We start from the raw sequence: 15,504 nt of genomic DNA on the forward strand, positions 1-15,504 counted from the left end.
TGATGGTGTCACTGACTTGTTTTTTGTCATCTGATACTGTCGTGTTCCTTGGCTTGAAATCTTCGATGTCTGGTGGTTTTGATGTCGTTAATGGTTGTTGATATCTCTCTCGTCTTCAAGGTGGTTTCTGATCTCTGGAATTCTGATCCATCATGTTGTATTCATCTTTTGATCCCAAAACCCACATTCGGTTTATTTGTATAGCACGTTTAACAACTAACATTGTCTCAAAGCAGCTTTACTGAAGCATAGAAACAATAAAAATAGGTAAAGATTAAAATTGTTATTATTTATCTCTAACATTTATCCCTAAAGATCAATCCTGAGGTGATGGTGGTGAGGAAAAGCTCCCTGAGATAAAAAGAGGAACCTCATCCCCATTTGTGTGACACTGGACAGTAGTAAATAAAGTAAATGTAAATGATGTCCTTTCTACAACAGATTATATTTGAGTGGAATTGTGCAACCAAGAGCTCCTGAGTCTGTAATGAACTCGGGTCAGAATCCTGCCCTGAATCATGAGTTCATTACAGACTCAACACTAATTTCTTCCTGTCGAAGTCTTCAAATGTTCCGATGAAGATCCGAGCACAAACACGACCGACGCAGTGGGAGTTCAAAGATGGTGTGATGGTCTACAAATGATTCTGTCCTCAGTAATCCCATGGGTCACAGACGACAGCCGGTCCATGCAGATCTGTCCCAACAGTGACGAGAGAGAGAGAGAGAGAGAGAATTAAAGACAATGTACAGTATGTGCAAAGTTTAGACGAACCCCAGCAAGACAGCACAACTAAAAGTGAGAGCCAGGAGCAACTTGCCAGGGTGGTAACCCAACAGCATCCAGACACCCCAGTTCACCAAACACTATACCCATGAACCCTCCAGATCTGCTCCTTTACCTAAGAAAAGCTATTCATAAAAAGCTAGACTAAACAAATGCGTTTTTATCCTGGACTTAAACACTGAGACAAAGTAGGCGTGACGGATTATAAAAACAAAATAACAATCACTCTGGTGCTGTGGCTTTATAGGTCAGTAATAGTAGTTTAGCTCGGATGTCTTCAATGTCTAGTAAAAACAAAATTACGGACCCTACAGTTCAAGATGACATCACCAGCGTACATTCTACACTTTATATATGGTCTATAAGAACGTGTTCCATATTAAACTAACACGTTTTAACAATATATTGGAAGCATTACATCATCAGGGCATTTGTAGCTTCCACCGGCTTCTTTATTTGCCCCCCAGCCACTCATTTTAATTCTATTGTAAGTAAATTAATTGATGTAAACCTCACGTGGCGGTGATTGTGGTGGAGTCTTAACAGAATTACTCCAAACTCTCCCATAGGTGTCGAGATCTGGTGAGGGTGAAGGGCGTAACGTACGAGTTACATTCAGTGAGCCTCAAGCTGTCAGGAGCGAAACATTTCAGCACAGGATCAAGGTGATATGATCAGTCAGTAAGTTCTGCAGTATTTCTCAGCACTGGATCATATTTGATTCTTTTTTCCCTTTAAACACCTTTAAAAACTTTTTGCTTAAGTAAAAATTATTAAAATGTTCTGATTTGATACAAATCAGTTACAAACATCAGTGTTCTTTTCCATTTGGAATAATTATCTGACCCAAAACACACACACACACACAGCAGTGGTTTCAGAATAATAGTCATGTTTACTATGACACTAATGCAGGCAGCAGGTAAAAAGACCATTACTGGATCACAAAAACATCAGGCACAGATGAGATACAAAAACAACAGATATATGAAATACAGCTGCATTCCCATTTTTCCTCTATAATTATTACAGAAAGTCAACAGCTTGTCCTTTCCATGCTCGCCATTCTGCTCCGGAGCCGCTCATTTTACTCGACGCCATCCGTCCATGCAAGTTTCGTTTCAGAAACATCGTATAAACTAAAAGACACCGCTTTATAGGGACTTTGTGATATTATACGTGCGTGTTTGTGACGTAATAGCAGTTGACGTCTGGTAAAAACAGTAGGCGTACATCTGAAATCAGAAAAATATTTTCCTCACACATTCATCGCTTTAACTGTGAGAGAGAAGGCATTGTGAGGATCTGCTGAGTAACTCACTGATGAGAAAACCACTTTCAGTTTAGCTCCAAATTCTACTCATCATTCATCTGTTTGTATTATTTTATTATATTTTTTTCTGCCCGTTGCTCTTGAATTAATTTCGAAACGGCGACTTTGGCACGTCTGCCATGGCTTCATCGAAACTCGTGTTCCAACACAGCTTTAACGCGACCCGGTCGACTTTTCATAACGAACAAGTCAAACATTTACACCACAGTTCTTCTGATTGGGTCATTCATTCATTCACCAATCTATAGCACTGACCAATCAGAGGTTTACACGAATGCGCTTGCTTCTACAGTAAGCGCCGATTCACAGGGACACAGAGTTTAATATCCCAAGACCTTTTTTTTTTTTTTGAAAGGTGAAACGTTTTTCCGGAAGGAGTCTCCAGTGTCAGCGCTTTATTACAGTCATGGACAAAAAATAAAGAGTGTCTTGTGAAGGAAAGACTGTGTCTAGCTGCTATAGTATAAGTGATGACCGGAACGGACACAATTCTGATAAAACATACGAAGAAAATATTTTGTAATAATTGTTGCCTAGTCGCTGTGGTATAAAAAAGAAACGGATCTGGACATGCTGTTATTATGTCCAACACCAGAATGTACAGTACTGTGTGTTTTAATTCCTATATTTTACAGAAGGTTAGAGGTGTGTGGTGATCAGGGAGATGTTCGGCTCTTCACAGGCTTTTTAAAATCTTTGTAACGAAGGTGACACTAAAGTTAAAAGGTGAACGGCGAAGTCGACAAGAGGGCGTTAAAGAAGCGTTATTGGAACACGGCCTCTCCAAGTAAAGAAGCCAGCATAATGAATACTATTAAACTACATACAGCGGCAATCTAGCAGATTTTGTGTACAATCCTTAAATCTTGCCCTCTGATTTTTGGAAGAAAACTCAGGCAAAAACTGTCAGCAACAGGCATTTTGGTTTAAAGACAACTTTGTTGTTGATAAACATTCTTCTTTTAGCACAAACTCCCAAAAGCTCAGCATCAAGTAACACGGGTCCAGAAGTGGCATGAAATCAAAAAGTCGGTCAGTCGAAGCTGTAGCTGATCAAAATAAAACCTTTTGTCGCGTCTTTTGTGTCGTACCGACAATCGAAACATCAAATACTGCTGAAGTTGTACAGTCATATAAAAAAACAAAACAAAAAAAAAACATCAGGACAACAGCAAATATACCCCTGAGATTATGAGATATACGTAATCCTCGTACGGACGCAAGATGCAGTTGCGCTACTGAAAGCTTGAAGGCACAAATAAACCCCCGAGCTCACTTAACCCGGGACTTCACGCTGCACCACCGCCGGCTCCGTCCCAACCCGCCTGCACCTCAGACACACAGCACCATGACACAGGGCAGGGCGGTAAAAGTGTCAGTCAACTTCCACTGAGATTGAAATCCAGGACTTCAGGCTGAGACGAGGCTGCAGTCGAGGGAGGAGGAAACGAGCAGGAATAATAGTCGAATTACTTAGAATTTTTTTCCCCTATAAACGACAGGCAGTGATGCGAAGTATAAAGGCCACTATTTCGCAGGTCATCTAAGAACAAGTAGATAAGATCACGATGATGTTTTCCAAGAAACATGTCTGTCATTATTAAAGGTGATTCTAGACCTGTAAGAATTCTATATTGACGGTCAACTGATCTGGCTATTTTCTTCATTCATTCCTGCGTTTTGCCCCAAAAACAAGCCCCGCCTCCTTGTCTGGAACAGTAAAAGGGGTTGATGTTCAATCTAATGACTCTAATCTCAATCCTTTTTTTTTTCCTTTTTTAAATGGGCTGATGTCCACATATTACACCTATTTTTTTTATTCACAACACTTTCACATTTCACTGTTTGTTTCCTTAGTAATGCGCTCACACTGCCCTTCGGGATTCGTCTTAACCAGAGAGAACCTGTTTATAAAGAGAAGCTAATCTCCTGTTCCTGGTCACTCGGTGATCACGAGCCCTGGATTTAAGGCCGAACGATTGATAGTCATCGAGTTGGAGAAAAGAAAAGGGTGAAAACAGGATGCAGGACTGGAAGTAGCGTGATCTTTTTTTCCCTCTTCTGTGATATTCTAATCTCTTCATCTTATTGTTCTACCCGACGTATATTTATACATAGATTCATTTATATATAGATTTCTAAATAACATTGAGTATTATATTAAAACAAGACTCTCCCCCAAAGGTTATTATGCACAATATATAAATGTATCTTACAAGACTATACAAGGTTTAAGTCACAACGATCATTACAGATATGTCCAAGCACTCGACACGTTACCTTTGGTTTGAAGGTTAGTTAACGATAAACGTAAGAATGTTGATCAAAGAAAAGAAAGTAAAAAATGGATGTGGCTATGACGGAGAAAGAAAATTCAAGTTTGAACACTTTCACACTATTTATACAAGTGTGACACAAACCCCGAGCTGCACACGACACTGATATCAGAATATTTCTCACATGTGGACTGAGAGAAGTGGGGAAAGGAGGCAAGCTGGGGATTAGTTCAAGTTTCTCATTCACTGTGTGCAAGTCATGTGATAAACTGCTACAACTTGGATTGCAAAGTGGCAGGCTGCGAGAAGACGATCCTCTCCTCCGCTTCCTTTTCTCTTCCTTCTTCCCGCTGTTTCTTCCTTCTTCCCAGCAAGGGGACAAAAAAGCCGAGCAGGATAGTGGTGCTCCACCTGGAGACACATGTCTTCTGGACGAAAAAAAAGAGCATGAGATCTCTTCTTCTCTTTTGGCACCTTGATTCTTTATTCACTCCCTCTTTCGCGGTCACTCGCTGTCCGTCTCAAGCTCTGTGTCGGACCACTCGACGGGTGCGAGGCGTCCGGTTTGTTGTGCGTACTCGATCACGGCTCGGTAGCAGAAGTAATACTGGTCCCACGTCTGGATGCTGAAGGCGCGCTGAGTGCGCATGCGCCGCACTGTCTGCGTCACATCCACCGTGGCAATGTCCTCGAGACGTGAGAGACAAATGTCCAGAGTGCAGAAGGTACCTGAGAGAGAGAGCGAGAGAGAGAGGTGCAGATTGATTGATAGCTGATCAGAACATAATATAAAAATCAAAGACAATTACATGGGATGTCTGCATGTTGCTCTGGAGAGAAACGGCGGTATATGAACCGACCTGTCCTTCCTATTCCAGCACTGCAGTGTACGACTATGGGTGGACCTCCGGGAGGTCCCGTCCAGTCAGGAAATATCGTTCGCAACGCCAGGTCCTGCCTTTGCTTCACCTTGGCGCGGAAATCCAACATGGCCGACGCAGATTTTGGAACCCCAAAATCTGGCCAGCTCATGTACAGATAATGAGACACCTCTCTACACTCACCGGTCTGCATGTGTGAGAACAAACACAAACAAAAGACAATAACACAAGTTATAAAATGAATAAAACTCTCAGGGATTTAAAGGTGCAGTTATTGCAATAAACGTGCACCACAAATGGTTTTATTCCTCCTGAACCACAGCAAATAGCATAAGCTAAACATTTAGATTAATGTTTAATACGGGCATTTTATACATTTGGTATGTTAGGTAGGCAAGACGTTTAGTAGAGACAGACAGACAGACAGCTAGGTAGGTAGGTAAACAACTACCTGGTGCAGGAGGTTTAGAGAACAGGATGTATGTACCTGACTGTTATAGAGCTCCAGATGTGAGAGTTTAAAATCTTGAAACATCTCTATGTGGACATTTCTCACCAGGAAGTAACCATATTCCTCTGTGCGGCCGGCTTCCAGGGGCCAGTACTGTCCGCACTTTACTCGGCCTCGCTCCACAACTCTGTGTGTGAGAGAGAGAGAGAGAGAGAGAGAGAGAGAGAGAGAGAGAGATTGAGAGAGTGCAAGACAGAGAGAGAGAGACAGCAAGAGAAAGAGAGAAAGAGAGCAAGTGAAAGAGAGAGGAGTTTAAACAGACGTGAATTCTTCTTAGAATTTGAGCAAAGATATAGGAGTGATGGAATTAAGTGAATATTATATTCTGTCTATTGTGTGTGTGAATGGAGGAGAGGCATTTCAGCCATGTCTACCTTGTTGTCATGACGATGATTAATACCACTTGCTCCCAAACCATTCGCCAAAAATCACCATATGTTTTTGGCAAAGGCCCTAAAATCAAACACAATAATGTTCATCACTTACTGACACCAAGCACAACGTTTACCACCTTTTAAAAGCGACATCTCCTTTCAAAGCCATATTATCAATCTAGTTAAATTAAGGAATTAGCCAGAGCGTAATTTCCCCGGTTTCTTACCCTGAGTAGCAATATATGCATTCTTCATCTTGTAGCCATCCATGAAGCTTGCGTTAATGTAGTCTGAAGTCTAAAAAGAAAAGCAAGGCAAACAAAAGGGGAAGTCAGACTCTGTTGTATCTTTCCATCTCAGACTTTACAGTTAAATAGAAAGAGCAGTTAAAGATTACAATAGTTATATAAACAGAAGTGACACTATTTCTGTGCTGTGAATTCTATGCTAGCCAAAAGAAATGATACCTAAATGTACACCTTTATATATGTTATAATGTTAATATTATGTAACAGAAAGAAAGAAAGAAAGAAAGAAAGAAAGAAAGAAAGAAAGAAAGAAAGAAAGAAAGAAAGAAAGAAAGAAAAAGAAAATACATTCAGGTTAAAATGTGATTAACAACGAAGCCACAATTATTTCATTTAATCATCAAACCCAACAATAGATTTTGTCTGTGTTATGGTCAGCATTGCCATGATGTTCTGTAGCAGAGGCAGTAAGTGGGTTTGTATACATTTGTATACATACACCTAAATGTGCTGTGAATATATGAAGTTTTGCATAACATGGCAACGTACGCTTATAGAGTCTCAGGGTTATTAGGAGGACTTAACTTTCATCTCACTGAGATATAACGAGGGTTAGGGTTAATTACTGAGAAACTGAAATAATCGATTCTAATATGCTGAATGTTGAAGATGCTGCTGACCTCGTCGTCGTCATCATTGAGTGGGCAAAGGCGGACACGGGATTCGTCCAAGCAGAGCACGTCACTGTAACGGTTTTTGACCTGGTTAGCTGGTATCCTGGTGACACAAACATCACAAGATTATTCAAGCTGTTCACATGAATCCAACAGTTTGTCTGAAATCTGAGGGGGAAAAACAATTGCCTGGTAACGTGAACCAGTAACATGTATAATCAACACCACCCTAATCCCACTCATCACTACCACCCTAATCCCACTCATCACTACCACCCTAATCCCACTCATCACTACCACCCTAATCCCATTCATCACTACCACCCTAATCCACTCATCACTACCACCCTAATCCACTCATCACTACCACCCTAATCCACTCATCACTACCAAACTAATCCATTCATCACTACCAAACTAATCCACTCATCACTACCAAACTAATCCATTCATCACTACCAAACTAATCCCACTCATCACTACCACCCTAATCCCACTCATCACTACCACCCTAATCCCACTAATCAACACCACCCTAATCCACTAATCACTACCACCCTAATTCCACTAATCACTACCACCCTAATTCCACTCATCACTACCACCCTCATCACCATCTTAATACCCTCACCATTTTAATATACTTATCATTACCACTTCAATACATTCATCACTATCTTAATACACCCATGACTACAATTCTAAAACACTCAGGCCTCATGATCCTTATTATAACATTAATGTATTATAACTGACTTATTACATATCTCGATCTCTGACCTAACGCATGTCATCAACCCAATTTATTCTTACTCATCCTCACTTGGAGTAATCAAAGGTTCCAGCAGGCGACTCTTTCCGGATCTCCTCGTACTCCTGGTAGATGCCTTTCTTCTTCTTGGTTTTGACATGCTGCACCAGCTCCAGCACGGTCATTCCCCCTAACTCAGCTGTATGTATCGATGCCATACCAAGTGGCCAACTTGACTCATAGGCTGGGCTATGGGACAGAGGTGTTGGCCTCGACGACTTCTGAGGAAGGGGTGGAACTCCAGCGCTTGCTTCCGCTTCCTCACCAAGAAAGTCAGCTTCCAGCTCAGCGCCATTGCCATCTCGTCGGCAGTCGTTCATGCCTCCCATTGACGCCGACGTCGTATCCGTGTTGTTTTTGTGATGCAAGGGTGTATCTGGGGGTGTATCTGACTGAGGGGGCGGAGCCTGACGACCGTTGGCAATGTTTGCATTTGAGCTGAGTGGTGTCAGACCATTCCAATGGGTGTGTCGGTGGTTCTGAGGATTAGCGTTGCCGTCGTCAAGGCTGTTCACAAGCACCGTGGCACCCGGGTTGGCGTTGGCCGTCTGATGATCCGGGCAGTAGGAGTGCAGCAGGCCATCCAAGCAGTCTGTGTTGCCATCAGTGGAGTTGTTCAGGGTGGAATTAACACATGACTGGATCCAGGCCATGTGGCTGTACTGTGACGAGCCCCCCAGGTGCTCTGGGAGCGAGATGACTGGGATGTGATTGGCCAGTTCATGAGCTTTTACTGTACACACCTAAGATAAAGAGAAACACAAATCAGCAACCAAGTGGCCATTTAATTAATATCATGCTTTAATAATTGGCAAGTTTACTTAAAACAGTGATTCAAGTAACATCTAGTTTTCAAAGTGACAAAAGACCAGAGATAAACAACCACACATCTAAAGATCTACGGCTGCATGGTGGTGTCTGCTGATTCGTCAAGTCCTCAATAGCTCATTTGCTGAAACCAGCATTATATCCTCTAACTGGGGAGTTATTGAGGTAGAGTGTGAATACTTACCCTTTCTCTGAGTTTCTCTCGCACAAAAAGACGCAGCACGGCAAACGGTGCTCGAAACCAGAGTGGCGACGACACGATGAACACGCATTTTAACCTGGCAGGAAACGCTCCCTAGATCAAAACAAACATAACTGCTGTTAGTACTGATGCTAAAACACTTCTGTTCAGTGAGGAAGAGAAAGCTCTCTGTATACAGTGGGACACTTACTTTGAGAAGGTTTAAAATTTTGACACAGAGTTCGTAGTCAAAGTTGGCGTAGGTGGAGTTGGTCATGTCGTAGATGAATATAAGACCATCTCTTTGTGTCTGGATGCTACAGAGACGAGAAATGCAGATGGAGGAGGGTTAAAAAAAATAATTAGATAAAAATACAGGCACTAAACCATTACAAATATATGTTAGTTCCAACAAATTGTGAGAGAGAAAAAAACAGTAATTATAAGACAATGCAGAGAAAACCTTATGACCTGCTTTATAAATCCACATTTATTTAGGATTCTGAATAAACACACAAACACAGTGAGGAAGAAGATTTGTGTTAGAAACAGGGCGTAATCGAATTCACCACCAGTTTCAATACTTAATGTGAATTCCTGTTTCACTTCTGATAAATACTGCCAAGTAGCTGATTTGTTAGTGCAGCACAATCCCACCCATCCTCGCTGAGAAGGACCTGAACACCTTCTCAGTTACAGCACTCGTCAAAAAACGGGTATAAGTCTTTTATACATTATACATATATTTTATATAAGTTTTATATAAGTATTCATATAAGTTTTATACATTCAGACTTTATTCTTCCTTGAAAATCGCTCCTGTAAACCAGCTGGTTTGCTTGTTTACTGGGAAAAAAGGGATCTGAAACATCTCACAGAGTTTACAGGTATCGTGGTTTATTTCTAATGAACTGAAAACATTTTCAATCTCTGACTTTACCTCTCTATGGCTTTGTCCAGCTGATAGATGATGGCTTGAAGAACAGCTTTATGGGTGGTGACGTCAGGACGATGGAGACGGGCAGTGAAGAGCGCCAAGGCTGCACCCTTAGCATCACGCCCTGGCTGTGCGCACACACACACACACTTATAAACACATCAACAAGCTGCAGCTATTTACTCATAATGCACATGAACTGGAAGAATGGACACAAACACAGAGCACGACCGGAGCGCACACACATCTGCGGTACAGCACTAGAAACACTGTCACATTACAAAAACTACAACTTTACATCACTAACAACACATTATGAGTTTTACACCTTCATTTATTGACCATGTATGCAAAGCAAGATGATTACTGGGTGGTTTTTGTAAGCTCTGTTTAATTAACTTTTAGTGGCCACTAAAAACATAAATGACTCACCAGGACTGTAAATTTGCCACTCAATAACTCAGTCCTCAAAGGCTCTTCATTTGGGTTAATATTGTAGATCCCTTCCTTTATCCTAGTATTCTGAAGAGATAAACACACACACACACACACACACACACACACACACACACACACATCAAAGCAGAGCTAATGTTTATCTGTACATTCTTTGTACTGCTGAAACTGCTGTAGACTATTAATACTCAAGCATAACTGTAAATAATGTCTGGAACCATTATACACACGTTTTTCCGTCTTGAAAATTTTAATATCCAATTTTAAGAAAAGCTGGCAGTTCATTGTTTGGCCCAAAATAAACTGTACGACTAAATTACTCCAAGCTGCCGAAGCTCGCCGCGATTCACAGAATTCATGTCTAGTTATTGTTACTATCAGAATATCAGCCATTTTAGGAAGCATTCCAGGCTGCGGGAATTGCAGCGAAAGGATCCTTAATAAAATTCTCATAATCTGTTGTCTCAGCGTCCCCTGGTCTAGACGCATTACCCACGATGCAGTGAGAAGCAAAAGCATATCCCCATGATGGCCATTGATTTTTTTTTTCTCCTTTCATAGCAGCACTACACATGGAATGTGATGGGTAAAATTTCACCAAGTGGTTTGAGTAAACAAATGAAAATTGTACGCCATGATGCACCTGTTTATACAAAACTATACAATGAGCAGTTTACCTGTCAGAGTGAGGAATGGGTTCATGATAGCAGACATAAAACGACTGCCTGAAGAGCAACGTTACACAGTGTGTGTGTTTACCTTTAACTTTAAGTGTCATTATACCTCAGTGTAGCTTAACTCTCTATTCTGATTGGATGGATTTTCTATAACAGCAGATCAGAGAATAGCTCTGGATTCTTTGAAACAGAAATCAAACTAACCATGTGACAGAACGGCTTTCATGTGGAGTGTGTGAAACATCGGTAAACTGAGACCTGTGACTTCACCTGAAGACTGACTGTGTGTGTGTGACTTTACCTGTAGACTGTCTGTGTGTGTGTGTGTTACTACCTGTAGACTGCCTGTGTTTGTGTGTGTTACTACCTGTAGACTGTGTGTGTGACTTTACCAGTAGACTGTCTGTGTGTGTGTTACTACTTGTAGACTGTGTGTCTTTACCTGTAGACTGTGTGTGCGTGACTACCTGTAGACTGTGTGTGTGTGTGTGTGACTACCTGTAGAATGTGTGTGTGTGACTACCTGTAGACTGTGTGTGCGTGACTACCTGTAGACTGTGTGTGTGTGTGTGTGTGTGACTACCTGTAGAATGTGTGTGCGTGACTACCTGTAGAATGTGTGTGTGTGTGTGTGTGTGCGTGTCTTTACCTGTAGACTGTGTGTGTGCGTGTCTTTACCTGTAGACTGTGTGTGTGCGTGTCTTTACCTGTAGACTGTGTGTGTGCGCGTGTCTTTACCTGTAGACTGTGTGTGTGCGCGTGTCTTTACCTGTAGACTGTGTGTGTGCGTGTCTTTACCTGTAGACTGTGTGTGTGCGTGTCTTTACCTGTAGACTGTGTGTGTGCGTGTCTTTACCTGTAGACTGTGTGTGTGCGTGTCTTTACCTGTAGACTGTGTGTGTGTGACTACCTGTAGACTGTGTGTGTGTGTGTGACTACCTGTAGACTGTGTGTGTGTGTGTGACTACCTGTAGACTGTGTGTGTGTGTGTGACTACCTGTAGACTGTGTGTGTGTGTGTGACTACCTGTAGACTGTGTGTGTGTGTGTGTGACTACCTGTAGACTGTGTGTGTGTGTGACTACCTGTAGACTGTGTGTGTGTGTGACTACCTGTAGACTGTGTGTGTGTGACTACCTGTAGACTGTGTGTGTGTGACTACCTGTAGACTGTGTGTGTGTGACTACCTGTAGACTGTGTGTGTGTGACTACCTGTAGACTGTGTGTGTGTGACTATCTGTAGACTGTGTGTGTCTGTGACTACCTTTAGACTGTGTGTGTGTGTGTGTGACTACCTGTAGACTGTGTGTGTGTGTGTGTGACTACCTGTAGACTGTGTGTGTGTGTGTGTGTGTGTGTGTGTGTGTGTGTGTGTGTGTGTGTGTGTGTGTGTGTGTGTGACTACCTGTAGACTGTGTGTGTCTGTGACTACCTGTAGACTGTGTGTGTGTGTGTGTGACTACCTGTAGACTGTGTGTGTGTGTGTGTGTGTGTGTGTGTGTGTGTGTGTGTGTGACTACCTGTAGACTGTGTGTGTCTGTGACTACCTGTAGACTGTGTGTGTGTGACTACCTGTAGACTGTGTGTGTGTGTGTGTGTGTGTGACTTTACCTTGTATGCCTGGAAGAGGTCTATGGCACGGGAGACGTCAAACTTTCGTGCCATGAGAAACTTGACGGCAGTGATCTGACTGACGAGGGTGGCGTTCTGCGACCGTTCCCGACATCTTAACTCAGCCAGGAACTCTTCCACCACCTGATACACACACAATATTCAACTATGTACTCAGTATTAACATTAACAATGCCAGCAGTGTTAATATCAATGATGCACAAGTATGAACAATACAGCAAGATAATGCTGTGTAGGTGCAGTGTTTCAGAAGATCAACAACATAAGAAGCATGAAAAACAGGAGAACACCCAAAAAAACTCTTCTGCAATTTAAATGCCACTTATTACAGACTGTTTCATTTCCATTTAAGAATATTATCAAGTCGTTAGATCAGTAATAAAAAGGCCAATGTAACACAAGGCGTCACTATTCGGTACGTTTTAGCTGCTTCTTCGCAACTGCATTTCAATCCAGTATTCATTCAACTCTGAACAGAGGAATTATAAATAATGGCAGAATTAAAACAATTCATTTTGCTTGTCACGTGTATGTGTTTGTGTGTATGAAGTGAATCTTTTTGTCGGACACTGAATCAGCGAATCGACTCTTTCCAGGTTGGAAACCTTAAGCGTGTTTGGGGACTTGATGTCTTGCCACACACAATATGTTTAAAAGATGTGATGGTGAAATAAAATTAAATCATTTTTGTTTTCTTTTTATTTTGCACTGTTTTTGCAAAACATGTCACAACAGTGCATCATCTCAGGAGTTCAAGAAAGAACTCAAACAATATAACGTGAATCAATAAATCACGTTGTCTGACCATTCGATCGAGACCATGCTCAGTTTGAACCCATCACACGAACGGAGCACAGGATCTTTTATTCAAAGGATGACAAGAGAGCCAGAAACCCGGATTGTTCAGAAAGACGAACACACACAGCATGTGATGAGCACGCTCAAACAGGAACACTGCACTTTCTCTTTCTTACATTCCCACATCAATTGATCAGAAACCGAAAAACGACTCATGAAAACAATGCTTGTTGTGTCATTAGGCCAGCAGAAAGGAGCAACAGAGAGTTTCTAAACTTTAGAGGAAAAACATCAACTGCTTTGTTTTTTCTTTTCAATTTCTCATTAGGAGAATTTTGGGATAATTATTGCTTGAAAAATTACATGCCAGTCTTCATACAAATCTGTCCGAATAAGGAAGCTTAGAAACTAGAGATGGTGAAAAAAGGTTTAATAAACAGTATTTCTATACAGCCCACACATTTGGGTTACAATACCACCAGCCAACAAACCAACCAGAGAAGCTTATTTACATTTATGGAGTGTGTCTCCAGTCGGTCTCATCAATCTGGATGGAGGGGTTTCCAACTGCTTGTTACTGAAGCTGATGCAGCACTTTTTGTCTTTCGGGGAAAAGAGGTTTCATTTGGTGCACAGTTTCGTGTTTGAATGTAATGTGTTTTTCCTCGATGCTGCAACTATTTTCGGCTGAGATCTTACTGTAGAACGGTTTATACGTGGAGGATTGAGAAGAATGGAACATGGAAGTAAAGATCGAAAGAAAATAAAGACGCTGCTCGGCTTCAAATCTTTGATTAAAGATGCTAGAACAGCATCCATATCATCTAGACCTAGATCATGAATGCTTAACCAGCCGACTGTATGCTGTTATGACGGCCATCGAGGCAAGCCGTTAGACCTGTTAAAGAGCTTGCGATTTGTCCACTTTTGGTCCAATCCATATGTCTGATCCAGCCCGATACTTAACCGCCAGTTCTGATCAGTAACATATCTGTACATCTCTAATACACTTTCAGTACAAAAAAAGCATTGTGTGTAAAAAAGCATCGGAGTAATTTTTCCCAACTCCAAAGTGGAAGACGAGGACTGTTATGGAAAGTCTTTAATGAATAGTGTGATGTATCAGGACAGGAATCATTATTACAGGGAATCAAATAAGTCACATCACTGGCATTGAGCAGAGCAAACAAACATGTTTAATAATGACAAATTGTCTATGAAACGTCAGGGAACATATTTATAGTCTCCATCAGGAATGTGAATGACTAACAGGCAGACTGTCTCCATCTCTGTCTCAGGTTCAATACTACATAAGCTTTTTATTTAACGTGTAGTGTACTATATAGTATACTATATAGTAGAAGCTTTTAGCATTACTGTACATCCCATTTAGTAAACCTACACAGTGAGAAGAGAAGCGTTTGTCAATCAGCCTTCATAAACAAGCCTTTTAGCAGACACGCTAAGGAGGTGTTAGATGGTCCAGAAGTGTTCAATGCTTCACTGTTGAGAAGCTTTGCACGTTGTGCGTTTTAATTTGAGAAATATTATACATTCGTGTCAGTCAACAATTAGACTAGTTAGCCTTCTAGCATGCGAGCTGCCTAACACGGGTAGCTAGGCTAATGCTAACGTTAATGCTAACGCTAATGCTAACGTTAAGGGCTAGAAAACATTAGCTGGGCCGCGTCTATTACTACAAACTACTTATCATGAGAAGGAAGCAGTCAGTTACAGTACAACTTAAAAACGAACCGTAGCCGCCGAACACGACGGAGAAAATAGAAGCGTGCATGGAAAAAACAAACAAACGTGAAGGTGTCTTACCACCTCTTCTTGGGTTGTCAGGGCTTCCGCCATCTTGAAGCCTGAACAACGTTTACGGGCGCGCCCACGAGTGTCGTGAACGCGCCCGCCCTCAAGCGCTAATTCACGAGCAAAGGAGCGCGCCTTAAGGGCACGAAATTCTTTATTCTTTAAATTGAATACAAAAAATACTACACATAGACACCGAGCTAAATGAAACACTGGAGCATTTTTCCTTTATAAACTGTTATGGATAGAATCGGAAATAATATACAAACGTAATTTAGTTTTAAAA

General features: G+C 41.5%; 1 protein-coding gene across 4 annotated transcripts; it reads right to left on the bottom strand.

Moving 5' to 3' along the window:
* Window positions 1–1,659: 1,659 nt before the first annotated feature.
* ptpn9b (protein tyrosine phosphatase non-receptor type 9b) lies at window positions 1,660–15,353 on the bottom strand. 4 transcript variants are annotated; one of them, XM_027174548.2, is made up of 13 exons: window positions 15,231–15,353; window positions 12,585–12,728; window positions 10,274–10,363; window positions 9,845–9,969; window positions 9,116–9,221; window positions 8,908–9,018; window positions 7,908–8,638; window positions 7,091–7,187; window positions 6,390–6,459; window positions 6,163–6,241; window positions 5,765–5,915; window positions 5,257–5,464; window positions 1,660–5,125 (listed from the first exon to the last, which is right to left on the bottom strand). In XM_027174548.2, the coding sequence occupies exons 1-13, from the start codon at window positions 15,261–15,263 to the stop codon at window positions 4,902–4,904; spliced, it is 2,169 nt and encodes a 722-aa protein (XP_027030349.1). In that variant the 5' UTR covers window positions 15,264–15,353; the 3' UTR covers window positions 1,660–4,901. The 4 variants fall into 4 exon arrangements, with proteins under 4 accessions (XP_027030349.1, XP_027030350.1, XP_047672790.1 ...); XM_027174549.2 differs by having other exon boundaries at window positions 15,234–15,314; XM_047816834.1 differs by having other exon boundaries at window positions 15,159–15,290.
* Between the last annotated feature and the right edge of the window lie 151 nt (window positions 15,354–15,504).

Source organism: Tachysurus fulvidraco, chromosome 7 (assembly GCF_022655615.1).
Source record: "Tachysurus fulvidraco isolate hzauxx_2018 chromosome 7, HZAU_PFXX_2.0, whole genome shotgun sequence".
Classification (NCBI taxonomy): domain Eukaryota; kingdom Metazoa; phylum Chordata; class Actinopteri; order Siluriformes; family Bagridae; genus Tachysurus; species Tachysurus fulvidraco.

Coding starts and splice junctions, on each gene's coding strand:
- ptpn9b (XM_047816834.1), bottom strand. CDS start 15,263: ATGGCGGAAGCCCTGACAACCCAAGAAGAGGTGGTAAGACACCTTCAC. Junction 9,970..10,273: donor GTGGCAAATTTACAGTCCTG/GTGAGTCATTTA, acceptor GTGTGCGCACAG/CCAGGGCGTGATGCTAAGGG. Junction 5,126..5,256: donor TGCTGGAATAGGAAGGACAG/GTCGGTTCATAT, acceptor TCTCTCTCTCAG/GTACCTTCTGCACTCTGGAC.